The sequence below is a fragment of the Cervus canadensis genome, chromosome 28, assembly GCF_019320065.1.
Source record: "Cervus canadensis isolate Bull #8, Minnesota chromosome 28, ASM1932006v1, whole genome shotgun sequence".
NCBI lineage: Eukaryota > Metazoa > Chordata > Mammalia > Artiodactyla > Cervidae > Cervus > Cervus canadensis.
This window is the reverse complement of record NC_057413.1, coordinates 37,890,020-37,902,764: the sequence shown is the minus strand read 5'-3', so window position 1 is coordinate 37,902,764 and position 12,745 is coordinate 37,890,020. Positions and strand designations below refer to the sequence as shown.

General features: G+C 42.3%; 1 protein-coding gene across 14 annotated transcripts in view; it reads left to right on the top strand.

Moving 5' to 3' along the window:
• The window catches only part of LOC122429488 (muscular LMNA interacting protein), a 293,970-nt gene extending 291,833 nt beyond the window's left edge, over positions 1-2,137 (top strand). For all 14 annotated transcript variants that reach the window (XM_043449811.1, XM_043449801.1, XM_043449813.1 and 11 more), the window contains one exon: positions 1,697-2,137. In XM_043449811.1, coding sequence (XP_043305746.1) covers positions 1,697-1,702 — 6 coding nt within the window. In that variant the 3' untranslated portion in view covers positions 1,703-2,137. The remainder of the gene's footprint in view (positions 1-1,696) is intronic.
• The last annotated feature ends 10,608 nt before the right edge of the window (positions 2,138-12,745 follow it).

Below are 12,745 nucleotides of genomic sequence, written 5' to 3'. Positions count from 1 at the left end.
AGCAGAGAGTTGCCTGCAGAAGAGAAGCTGCCCTCCCTCAGTCTCCACTCGCCTTCTTGGAATGCTCCGTTGACAGTCATTCATTGGCACCTGGAAATATATAGTTATGCTCATTTCCTTTCAATGTAATTTCATCACATTGCTCTATTAGAGTACAGTTTTAGAACTAAATTTCTTTTTTGCCCTCCTCTCTGATATTTCCTTTTATATACTTCTTTCTGGAATCAAGATTTCTGGGAGAAATATCAATAACCTCAGATATGCAGATGACACCACCCTTATGGAAGAAAGTGAAGAGGAACTAAAAAGACTCTTGATGAAAGTGAAAGAGGAGAGTGAAAAAGTTGGCTTAAAGCTCAACATTCAGAAAACTAAGATCATGGCATCTGGGCCCATCATTTCATGGGGAATAGATGGGGAGACAGTGGAAACAGTGTCAGACTTTATTTTTGGGGGCTCCAAAATCACTGCAGATGGTGATTTCAGCCATGAAATTAAAAGACGCTTACTCCTTGGAAGGAAAGTTATGACCAACCTAGACAGCATATTAAAAAGCAGAGACATTACTTTGCCAACAAAGGTCCGTCTGGTCAAGGCTATGGTTTTTCCAGTGGTCATGTATAGATGTGAGAGTTGAACTGTGAAGAAAGCTGAGCGCCAAAAAATTGATGCTTTTGAACTGTGGTGTTGGAGAAGACTCTTGAGAGTCCCTTGGACTGCAAGGAGATCCAACCAGTCCATCCTAAAGGAGATCAGTCCTGGGTGTTCATTGGAAGGACTGATGCTGAAGCTGAAACTCCAATACTTTGGCCACCTCATGCGAAGAGCTGACTCACTGGAAAAGACCCTGATACTAGGAAGGATTGGGGGCAGGAGGAGAAGGGGACGACAGAGGATGAGATGGCTGGATGGCATCACCAACTCGATAGGCATGAGTTTGAGTAAACTCTGGGAGGTGGTGATGGATAGGGAGGCCTGGCGTGCTGCAATTCATGGGGTGGCAAAGAGTCAGACACGACTGAGCGACTGAACTGAACTGAGACTGGTATAATCTACTAATACTCATGTCCACTCAGTTAAGTTTACCTTATCTGCTCCAGAGCGTGTAATCTTATCAAACAGAGATTGATGGATAAAGAAATCAGTGGAACCACCCCCCTACTCCGTAGCAGCCTTGGGAAGCCAATGGAATTAATATGTGGAAAAAAAGGCAAGAGGTTCATTTGCTGTCTCCTGCTTTTGTAATGTCCCATTTTGAAAATCCAATCCCAGTTCACTTTACCTTCTCTGTGATTTGGAGGCTACATTTTTGGGAATGATGCGTTTAACACTAAAGAAAAAGTTGGCGGCAGCCAACTCACTGAAGGATGAGGAGTTGTGGGTGGGATAGCAGGGCTGTTCCTTAAGTTGGCACCAGCCCCTCAAAGTCATTGGCAGCTCTTGCAGGAGGTCAGAACTGCTGTGCTGAGCTCTGGAGAGACCGGGGTCTGATTTGAAGGTACCACTGGGTGTCTTTGTCCTGCCATTAATTGTATAACAACAACAACAACAACAACACAACTACTGAGAAAACAACCAACAGAAACTTCCTACTCCAAGTCATTTTTATATGAAATGCCATAGCTGAATATGAATGGGTCTGTTTTTTAAAATTCTGTCTCCATTAACCTGACTACTGTTTCCTCTTATTTTGTAGCAATGAAGATGGAGCAGATGTGAACACTCAGGCTGGGCTGAAGTTTTTGGAACGCTGGTGCTAATCACTTGCTAGATTTAACTTTTATCACTCTTTTTTCAGTCTTAGTGTTTTCCTTATGAACTGCACTGGAACTAAGAAAGTTCCCTGCCGGCATATAACATGGCAGTGATCACTAACACCCCGCCTAGAAGAGATTTGCCTACAGTTTCTCCCGCCACTGCTAGAGCCTTGAATGCCTTCTATTAAGCTGACAGCAATACTAACATGCCCCTCTGTTTAGCAGGCAAATAAAAAAGAAACATGGGGAAATAGAAGGATGGGTGTGATGATTTTTCAACACCAGTTTTATTTTATGCATACATTACTATCTGAATCAGGTTGTATTTCCCTACTGCTTAATTATTTTTACACATTAAAAAAACAGTAACTTTCTGAAAAGGAGTCCCTGCCTGCTTTCAGGGGTTCATTGGGAAACTCTTGAAGGTGTGAAAGCTGTATTTACACAAAACACATGCTGTTTTCCTGTCCTGTTTGGGTTCTGTGCTTCCTGGGACATGCAGACAGTCAAGTTTAGGTCATGTTGCTGAACTGTTTCCTATATCACTGTTTCTCTGACTGTCACCACGTGATTCTTGCAAAGGCTGCTTCAGAGTTAGTTTGTACCCATCATCTTGGGAGCAGCCAAGGTCGGAGAGCAAACCGCCCTGTTGCAGACAGTCCCAGGAGCCCCCCACTCTAGCATACCCAGTGCCCACCGTATTGGCCATGTTACCTTTCTTTCCTAGCTGCCACCCCCAGCATCCAGTTCTCACCTTCTCTAAGTGGTTCTCTTTGTCTTGTCTGTCCAGTTGGGGCAATACACCAAGGGAGAATCCACCATGGTTCTGGACGTCAAGCCCCTGGTGGCAGAGGACTTGGTAGACACTACGTACCCTTGTGCACAACTCACATTCTCCTTGGAGCCAGCTCTGTCTGAGCCACCATGCCCTCAGACCATTGCTCCATCACCCTCATCATCCTGCCCAGGGCAAAGCAAGGAGGGTTTCCCACAGAACAGTTGGCCTCCTCATCCTCCAGGCGCCATTTTGGATGGCTCCATTGTTGTATTGCAGCAATAAAGATGGAGCAGAAGTGAAGAAAAACATCCTGTATTTCCAGGTGCCAACTGTATTTCCAGTTGGTGCCTCCATTAGTGGGTGAGGAGAAGTGAGGCCTTAGTAATGCTTTCTGCTCATTTCTTCTCCCCCAAACATTACTTCTCTACCTGCTAGACTATGTGCGGCATCATTTTAGATTATTGATCATCTCTAGTATTCACTGTGTTCTGATCATGTGTCTAGCACCATGAATTTGATTTAACCTTCACAATCAACCTGTGAGGCAGGTAATAGTATTATTCATATTTTATGTTTGTGGGAAGAGGCTCTAAAAGGTTAAATCAAGCTAGTAAATGCTAAAGACAGAATTAACACTCAGATAATCAGGTTCTAAGACAGACATTTATTCAACTGTTTGTCCATTCATCTTTGACTTTGAGAACAAAAGGTTGAGTCAGTCACACTCCCTAGTTCATTGCTCTTTTGAGTTTGGGCAAGACCCCTCTCCTGTGTACTTGTTGTTTGGGTGATTGATTGATTAACTTTTCTAAGGATTTCTATCCTCTCTTTTCTTGCTATAGGTACACATTCTTGTGTTTGATATATATTCTTTACCTATATATGTTTTGAAGATGTGCATTCTTTTTTGCTGCATATATATTTAATAAATGTAAATGATATTATAGTTTATATTTTGTTTCTTTTTTCCCCACTTTACACTGTGGTTTTTAAGCTCTATGAACATTGCTCTATAAATACCTAGTGGATTGCTCTGTAAACACCTCAGCTACCCGCCTGCTCCAGGGTGAGCTCTCAGAGTGCCTCTCTCTACCCTCTGCCAGTTGTGATGTCCAGTAAGTCCCCTACATGGGAACCTTCAAGTTGTGGACTTTCAAAGATGCGAATGTGCGTCTGGTTCCAGTAAGGAGCCAGACTCTGGGCCATCGGCGTCGGGTGTGAGCGAAACTGCAGCTTGTCCTGGCTCCTATTGCTGATGACCCTTCCGCTCTGTCTCCCACCTCCTCTCCGTCCTCCGGTCAGTAAGCCTTCTTACCTGTTCACTCAACGCCACCCCCTGCATACCAGCTGCTGTCCTGTGCTATCGTACTTTTCAAGGTACTGTACTGTAAGATTAAAAATGTTTTATTTTTTGTCTTTAATGTATTTTTGTATGAAAACTGTTATGAACCTATTACAGTACAGTACTATACAGCCAACTGTATTAGTTGGGTATCTAGGCTAACTTTGTTGAACTTACAAACACACTGGACTTACGAATACACTCTCAGAATGGAATTTGTTTATAGGAACAGGACTTACTGTAAATTGTTTCATGTAACCTCCTGTGTACCTTTATGAGAATTTCTCTGGAATGTCTATACACCCAGCTTTAGAGTTATTTGATTTTAAGCCTGCATAATCAGACTAGGTCTGCTTAATTGGACTATATCCTTCCACATTACTATTCCTTTGAATGTATGTCCTCATTTTTATTACCACAGCAACGTGTTAGGGTTCTTATGTCTCCAGCTTCTCTGTACTTGAAGATCTGAACTATGAAAACTCAGGCTTTACCATCATCAAAGGCAATGCTTAAGATAAGAAGTTTGTTTGAACATGTTCTCTTATCCATCCTAAATTTTCCAATTCTCAGAAACTTCTAGACCCTATAAATCAGTGCAGTTGTCCCTTAGATATTTTTGTCTTCATATCATTGATGAAAAGACCTTGAACCTGAAGGATTATTTGACTGAGGTCAAGGTAGTGATGGATAAACCTAGCACCAGGCCTTTTGCTTTTGCTACTGTGTTATTTCTACCAAAGCGAGCTGCATCGGAACGCCATTGTCCAATCCGTTCAGTTCTCAGGAAAGAGCAGGGTGCTGAGAGCGTGGGCACAGGAGGGACAGGGTGATTGTGGGGAGAACCAGGAAAAGAACGTGCTGTTCAGGTCGGTTGGTGATAGTGTCAGTGCCCTGAGCAGCTTGGGAGCACAGTGGATGCTTGGAGGGAAGAAGGTAGCGGGGATAGATATGGACTAGGTGTGGAACAGACAGGCACTGAAGATGTGCCTTTGTTTGGGCTCCCTGGTGAGTAGATTTAAAGGCAAGTATTTAGTGTGTGATGACTTTATCTTGGAGGTGATCACAGGCAGCCCTGGTAAAGGAGTGAGGGAGTGAGCTAGAGAGGGGAGGAGCCAGTGAAGAATCCATCATAGGACCAGTGACTTCAATGGGTGACCAGAGCTCATCCTCCAGGCCGTGCATGGGCGGCTTCTAGGACACAAGGTAGAATGTGTTCCCACAGTTAATTAAACTCAGAGTAAATTGGGGCAGTCATTCTAAAGCTGGACTGTCAACCTTTACAACCCTGATTTCTTGATGAGGCTTTTTAAAAACTTAATTTTATATTGGAGTATAGTTAATTTGCAGTGTTTCATTAGTTTCACGTATACAAAAAAGTGGTTCAGTTATACATACACATATATCTGTTCTGTTTTGGGACTTCTCATGGTGTATTTCCAATAGGACTATATCTTCTTGTGAAATTTCAGTTTGGAAAAAATGGGAAGTCCCTTGAATATTGCCTTTTGTAGTCTCTGAAGTAACAAATAGGAAGGAAGAGTCCATGGAAACCTTAAGTAATAAGGGGATTTCTCAGAATCTTAGGCAAGCAGACAATTCTGCAATTAGGTCTAGGAACAAAAATCTTAACTTTACTGCCTTGTATTTTCATACTTGATAAAAACTATCTGTTAGAAATTAAATAAACTGTGTGAGAAGATCATTTGTTTTGTAAGAAGGAAAGATTGTTTTGCTTAGAGCAAGTCTGGAGGCCTTAGAGTAATCAAATAGTAATTAGGAATTATTACTGAATTTGTTTAAAATATATATTACATTTTGGGGACTTTCCACATATTCTTGTTGTCTGTTGTAAAATTATATTTCCCTCATGTTTTAGAACATATTATTCTCAATATATTTGACTAGAAAGACTTTTTGTTTACTTTCTATTTTAATGAACACACTTTAATTTTTTCTAATGGATTTATTTGGAATTATTCAATAATATCCCTTTAGCACCTGAGTCTAGACTTTTCTTAAGTGAAGCCTCTGAGAATAAATTTTTTAAACATGAAACTATACAATAGTCAGAGGAAGCTTAGTAAATAATGTTAACAAAAAATAACATTTTCCAGAGAGGTACAGATGGTGACTCAGACCCTGAGCAGAATGTCTAAGATGAAAACGGTGAAGAATATAAACCAAAGGAAAGAAAGAAATCTCTGTGCAATATTAGCTAAAAGCATGCTTTGTGGCAGCACTGATAGAGGCAAAATGTTGGAAAACAATGAGGAATGGACTGAAAACCATTCTCCTGTCATGTTCTCCCTCATCAGCAGGCTCCCTTCAGGTCACAGCTTGAGCTTGAACCACATCCTAAGCTCTGATCTGACTTCCCGGAGGGGCTGATCCCTTAACTCTATGGACCCTATTTTTAGAAAATTTCCCATATTCAGATCTCTGATGCAGCTGTGATCTCAGGCTCCAGGACCAACCTACAAAGCAAAGGGGATAGGAGAAATTTGACCTTAGACTTGAACTATTGTGGTTATGAATTGAATGATAAGCTATGGTGAAGGTGACCTGTGCTTTTTCACTCTGTCTCAGTGGTAGATAATAATATGGGGAGAAACAGCGAAAAGTGCTGTTTAATTAAAAATGCACTTGACTTTTTGGAAAAATGCCCAGAAGACATTTCAGCTTCTATTGACTGGCTGCATGAGAGGTGTGCTTCCTTTAGAAGACTTAAATGGAGCAGATGATATGAAGCTGAGGTTGCCTGTCAGCTCTGAAACCCAGAGTCCCTTTTGTTTTATAAGATAATTTTTGGGGGCTTATTACCAATAAGCCATGTCAGGCCATCTCCTAAGTAGTAAGTGCTTTATCTCTACAATTAATAGGAAACATAAATGGAAATCTGCAGCTGATTGAACAGTCCTTTCAGCTTGTATCCTAGTTCCATGTAAGCCTAGAGCCAGAATTTAACTGAGAAAATGTGCTTTGTACACCTGATAAGGTTCTGCTTTGTTGAATTGCCCTGTGGAGCGAGTTTCAGATATTTCCTATGAAGAGAGTGTCCTTGGCTGTCAGGGCCAGTCTGCACACAGCCTCAGTGAAGGTTTACCTGGCAGACACTTCCCTGTCAGCTCTCAGGGCCTGGGCTTTCGCGGTGTCACAGCTTGTTAGCACTTCTGCCAGATTCGGGGTGGGAGGGAGGTGCGCAAGGAAACAAAAGCAGATGGGGTGTTAAATCGGTCTTCCATTTTAATCTGGTCACAGGTCTCCAGTTTCTAAGTGTTTTCCAACCTACTGGGTTGGCCAAAAGGCTTATTCAGGTTTTCCTATAACATCCCAATACATTCCAGCGTGCACACACACACACACACACACACACACGCGTGTGCACGTGTGTGCACATGCACACACTTTCTCTCCCTCACATACCTATCAGTTCAGTTCAGTTCAGTCGCTCAGTCGTGTCTGACTCTCTGCGACCCCATGAATCGCAGCACGCCAGGCCTCCCTGGCGTTTACTCAAACACCATGTCCATCGAGTCGGTGATGCCATCCAGCCATCTCATCCTCTGTCGTCCCCTTCTCCTCCTGCCCCCAATCCCTCCCATCATCAAGGTCTTTTCCAATGAGTCAACTCTTCACATGAGGTGGCCAAAGGATTGGAGTTTCAGCTTCAGCATCAGTCCTTCCAATGAACACCCAGGACTGATCTCCTTTAGGATGGACTGGTTGGATCTCCTTGCAGTCCAAGGGACTCTCAAGAGTCTTCTCCAACACCATAATTCAAAAGCATCAATTTTTTGGTGCTCAGCTTTCTTCACAGTTCAACTCTCACATCCATACATGACCACTGGAAAAACCATAGCCTTGACTAGACAGACCTTTGTTGGCAAAGTAATGTCTCTACTTTTTAATATGCTGTCTAGGTTGGTCATAACTTTCCTTCCAAGGAGTAAGCATCTTTTAATTTCATGGCTGCAGTCACCATCTGCAGTGATTTTGGAGCCCCCAAAATTAAAGTCTGACACTGTTTCCACTGTTTCTCCATCTATTTCCCATGAATTGATGGGACCAGATGCCATTATCTTAGTTTTCTGAATGTTAAGCTTTAAACCAACTTTTTTGCTCTCCTCTTTCACTTTCATCAAGAGGCTTTTTAGTTCGTCTTCACTCTCTGCCATAAGGGTAGTGTCATCTGCATATCTGAGGTTATTGATATTTCTTCTGGCAATCTTGATTCCAGCTTGTGCTTCTTCAGCTCAGCATTTCTCATGATGTACTCTGCATATAAGTTAAATAAGCAGAGTGACAATATACAGCCTTGACGTACTCCTTTTCCTATTTGGAACCAGTCTGTTGTTCCATGTCCAATTCTAACTGTTGCTTCCTGACCTACATACAGGTTTCTCAAGAGTCAGGTCAGGTGTTCTGGTATTCCCATCTCTTTCAGAATTTTCCACAGTTTATTGTGATCCACACAGTTGAAGGCTTTGGCATAGTCAGTAAAGCAGAAATAGATATACACACACAAATAGACACACTCCTGTACTTCATTACTAGCAGCTGAGTTATAAGCATTCCTTTGTTTTCATTTTGATGGCTATAGAATAATGTACACTCCCTTTTGAATATATCAGTACAGACCAGTAAGTGCCAATAGGATGGTTTATGTAAGCTTTCCTACAGATCCTGGGTGTAAGCGGCTGAGACAAGTCTTCTCAGCCAGAATGGCAAACATCGGATGCCAGTCTTCCCAACCCACATCCTCTATTCATGAAGAACCCTTCTGTAATCATGGTCTTGAGCTATGGAGTCTAGGTTTGGGTTCAGAATGTCCCACACAGAGGTTCAGGTAGCCATAATCAAATGGTTATAGTTTATTTCAAGAGGAAGCCTGTTACCTCTCCTGCCCTGATGTGTTCCAAGTGGGCTCTTTGATATTCCTTTTCTCTGGGCTCTTCTTCCTCCTCCTTGAGGACTGTTCTCTCTGATTGTCTAAATCAACCTGAATTCCCAGTACTCCCCTTATCCCTGGGCAAGTGGGTCTGGTGCTCTGGAAACTGAACTTTAAGGGTTGCTGAGATTTGAAATGTTTTTTTAAAAAATGTCTGAACCCCTCTTTAGTTGCCTGAATGAGTCAGAGTCAACAGCACCACCAAAACAAGGCATCCTGGCTTGGATAAGAAGCTTCATGGGCCCTGCCTAGACCTTGTATATCTCCACTTCAGAGGCTCTCAAGCCTCTACAGTGTGCTTGAGGCAGCTAGGTCCTCTTAAGATGCATAGAGATGCATGCTGGAGTGTTGTCCCATGTCCCACTTTTAGGAAATTTATCTGTGAGTGGATCATCCTGGCTGCCATACATGTCATTTCTTTCCCAGAATCATGCAAGATCAGGCCTCTACATAGGGCTGCCAGGCTGACTCAAATTGCTTATATAGGCAGAGACTCCACAAAACATAGGTTTCCTGCAATGTTGATGCCTTTGTGTCCTATGCCTCTTTCCTTCCTCCAAATTTCCAAACCACTATTTTTTCCTCCAGAAAAGAAATACTCTCTTCCCAACATTTTTGCTTCTACAATGGAAACTTATTTGTCTTAATTCCTGGTGCCATTTGGAGCCCACTGTCATCGATGGTGTAAGATTGGACCTAATTCTTATCCAAGAGCTTTAAGAGGAAATCTGCTCAGGGCCTTCTAGTAAGAATTTCTTAGCTCTCAGAAAGACACACAATATGTGAGTGAAGTCAGCAAGATGGCAGAGTGGTGAAGCCAAAACCTGATCTCTGTGCACTGGGGCTGAATTGCAGCTTAGAGACAGAGTTCTGGGTGAAGTAGAAAAGGATAGTTCTATTACAGGTGCCAAACAGGGAGTTCAGGAAGCTATTGCTTAAAAGACTTCAACTCCCTGATGGATTTCAGGGAATTGTTTGTAAAGACAGGATGAGGGAGGGGGTTTGTGGGATGTGTGGTCACCTTGTAGACATCCTTCTGATTGGTTGGTGGTGAGGTAATTGGGAATCAATACCACCAAGCTTCTGATTCCAACCAATCTGTGATCTAAGTGCTTGTGGGCAGCACACAGTTAGCTTCTCCTACCAGATGGGGGTTTCAGTATCTGCAAAACAGCTCATTAGACATGCTCAGAATATTATATATAGTCCCGGAAGAGGAACCAAAGGTTAGACTTTGTTTAATGGCTAAAGTAATTATTATTTTGTCTTGCTTGACTGTTTTTCTTTCTTTCTGCATTTTCTCACTTCTGGTTACATTTATTCTTTGATTAAGGTTTTTCTGTGGAAAAAAGGCAGGCAGAGGACGTGGGTGAGGGGTGGGAAGGCCTTGTAGGGTCCCACTTGGTTACAGTAGGAAGTCCCATTCCCTCCTTCCTCCCACAGAAACACTAATTCAGTAACAACACAGGGACCAGTTCTTTTTCTGAGAGAATCAGAAGCCAGTTAAGAGTCAAGCACAAATTCAGGTGCATCAAAGCCAGTAGGAAAATTCATGGCAGTGTCTCACAACAATTCCTAGCCCTACCATGTGGCCATATGGTTGAGAGAAAAACTCTCAACTCCTGGAGAAGGATAGAAAAGACTGGATCTGTAGCCCGCCATGCTGACTTTTTGGGAGCTCTCCAGAGAACTGATTTCTTTCTCGACTCTCTTGAGAATGTATGGGAACTGGCATAATCTAGATGCCCGGGTGCTGCTGACAATGAAACAAGAGCTAGGTGGTGTGCTTCTTCACAATCCACAATCCAACCACTCTAAGTATATCACCCAAATAATTACCCATCAATATACAACTGTTACCAAAAGCGGGGTCCAGCTGCTCTCTGATCAAAAGCCAAAAAAAGCAAGGTTGGTGGAAAGAAAGTTTGCTTTATTTGGAGGCCAGGAACCAGGCTTGTGGGAACAGAGAACTCTTATCCAAAGGCTGAATTCCCCCACTGACAATCATGGGCAAGAGCTTTTATAGGTGGAGGGAGTGGGCTACATGCAGAAACAGTACATTAGCTCAAACAATCATCTTGAAATTTATCATGAGATGGTCTAATAAGCATCATGTTTAAGTAGAGTTGATCTTCAGTTCCAGGATCAGTATGTTCCCATTTCTTTGAGACCAGCTCTTGGAATTGTGGTGGCTTATGTCATGGACATGTTGGCATAAGTCCTTTTGGAAGTCACCAGTAGCCCTATCATAGAGCCTGTAGACTGCAGGACTGGGTCTTCTCAGGCCAAACAACTAACAGGGAGGGAGCACAGCCCCACCCATCACCTGACTATGGGACTGAAGATTTGCTGAACAAGGCCTTGCTTACCAGAGCAAGACAAAATTTTCTCCACAGCCAGTTCCTCCCATCAGAAAGCTTGCACAAGGCTCTTATCCTTATTCATCAGAGGGCAGACAGAAGAAGTAAGAACTATAATCCCACAGCCTCCAGAACAAAAACTACAATCACAGAAAACTAACCAAACTGATCACATGGGTCACAGCCCTATGTAACTCAATGAAGCTATTGGCCATGTCATGCAGAGCCACCCAAGACAGAAGGGTCATGGTGGAGAGGACAAAATGTGGTCCACTGGAGAAGGGAGTGGCAAACCACTTCAGTATTCTTGCCTCAAGAACCCCATGAACAGTATGAAAAGGCAAAAAGATATGACACTGAAAGATTAGCCCCTCAGGTCAGTAGGTGTCCAATATCCTACTGAGGAAGAGTAGAGAAATAGCTCCAGAAGGGAAATAAAAAGCTAGGCCAAAGTGGAAATGATGCTCATTTGTGGATGTGTCTGGTGGTGAAACTTTGATGCAGTAAGGAACAATATTGCATAGGAACCTGGAATGTTAGGTCCATGAATCAGAGTAAATTGGACATGGTCAAGCAGGAGATGACAAGAGTGAACACTGACATTTTAAGAATCAGTGAAATAAAATGGGTGTGAATGGGTGAATTTAATTCAGATGACCATTATGTCTATGACTGTGGGCAAAATCCTAAGGAAGAAATGGTACAGGCCTCATTATCCACAAAAGAGTCACAAATGCAGTATTTGGGTGAATCTCAAAAAACCACAGAATGATCTTGGTTCATTTCCAAGGCAAACCATTCAATAGCACTGTAATCCAAGTCTGATAGCCAACCAATAATGCCAAAGAAAATGAAATTGAACGGGTTATGAAGACCAAAGAAAGGATGTCTTTTCCACCATTGGGAATTAGAATGCAAAAGTAGGAAGTCAAGAGATATCTGGAGTAACAGGCAAGTTTGGCCTTGGAGTACAAAATCAAGCAGGGCAAAGGCTAACAGATTTTTGCCAAGAGAATACACTGGTCATTGGCAACACCCTTTTCGAACAACTCAAGAGACGACTCTATGCATGGACATCACCAGATGGTCATAACTGAAATCACATTGATTATATATCTTTTGCATATGGAGATGGAGAAGCACAATACAGTTAGCAAAAATAAGGCCTGAGCTGACTGTGGTTCAGATCATTGACTCCTTATTGCAAAATTCAGGCTTAAATTGAAGAAAGTAGGGAAAACCACTAGACATTTCAGGTATGACCTGAATCAAATCCCTTATGATTATACAGTGGAGGTGATGAATAAATTCAAGGGATTAGATTTGGTAGAAAGAGTATCTAAAGAATTATGGATGGAGGTTGGTAACATTGTATAGGAAGTAGTGACCAAAACCACCTCCATGAAAAAGAAATACAAGAAAGCAAAGTAATTGTCTGACGAGGCCTTAGAAATAGCTGAGAAAAGAAGAGAAGCAAAAGGGAAAGATAAACCCAGATGAATGCAGAGTTCCAGAGAATAGCAAGGACAGGTGAGAAAGCCTTCTTAAGTGAAAAAA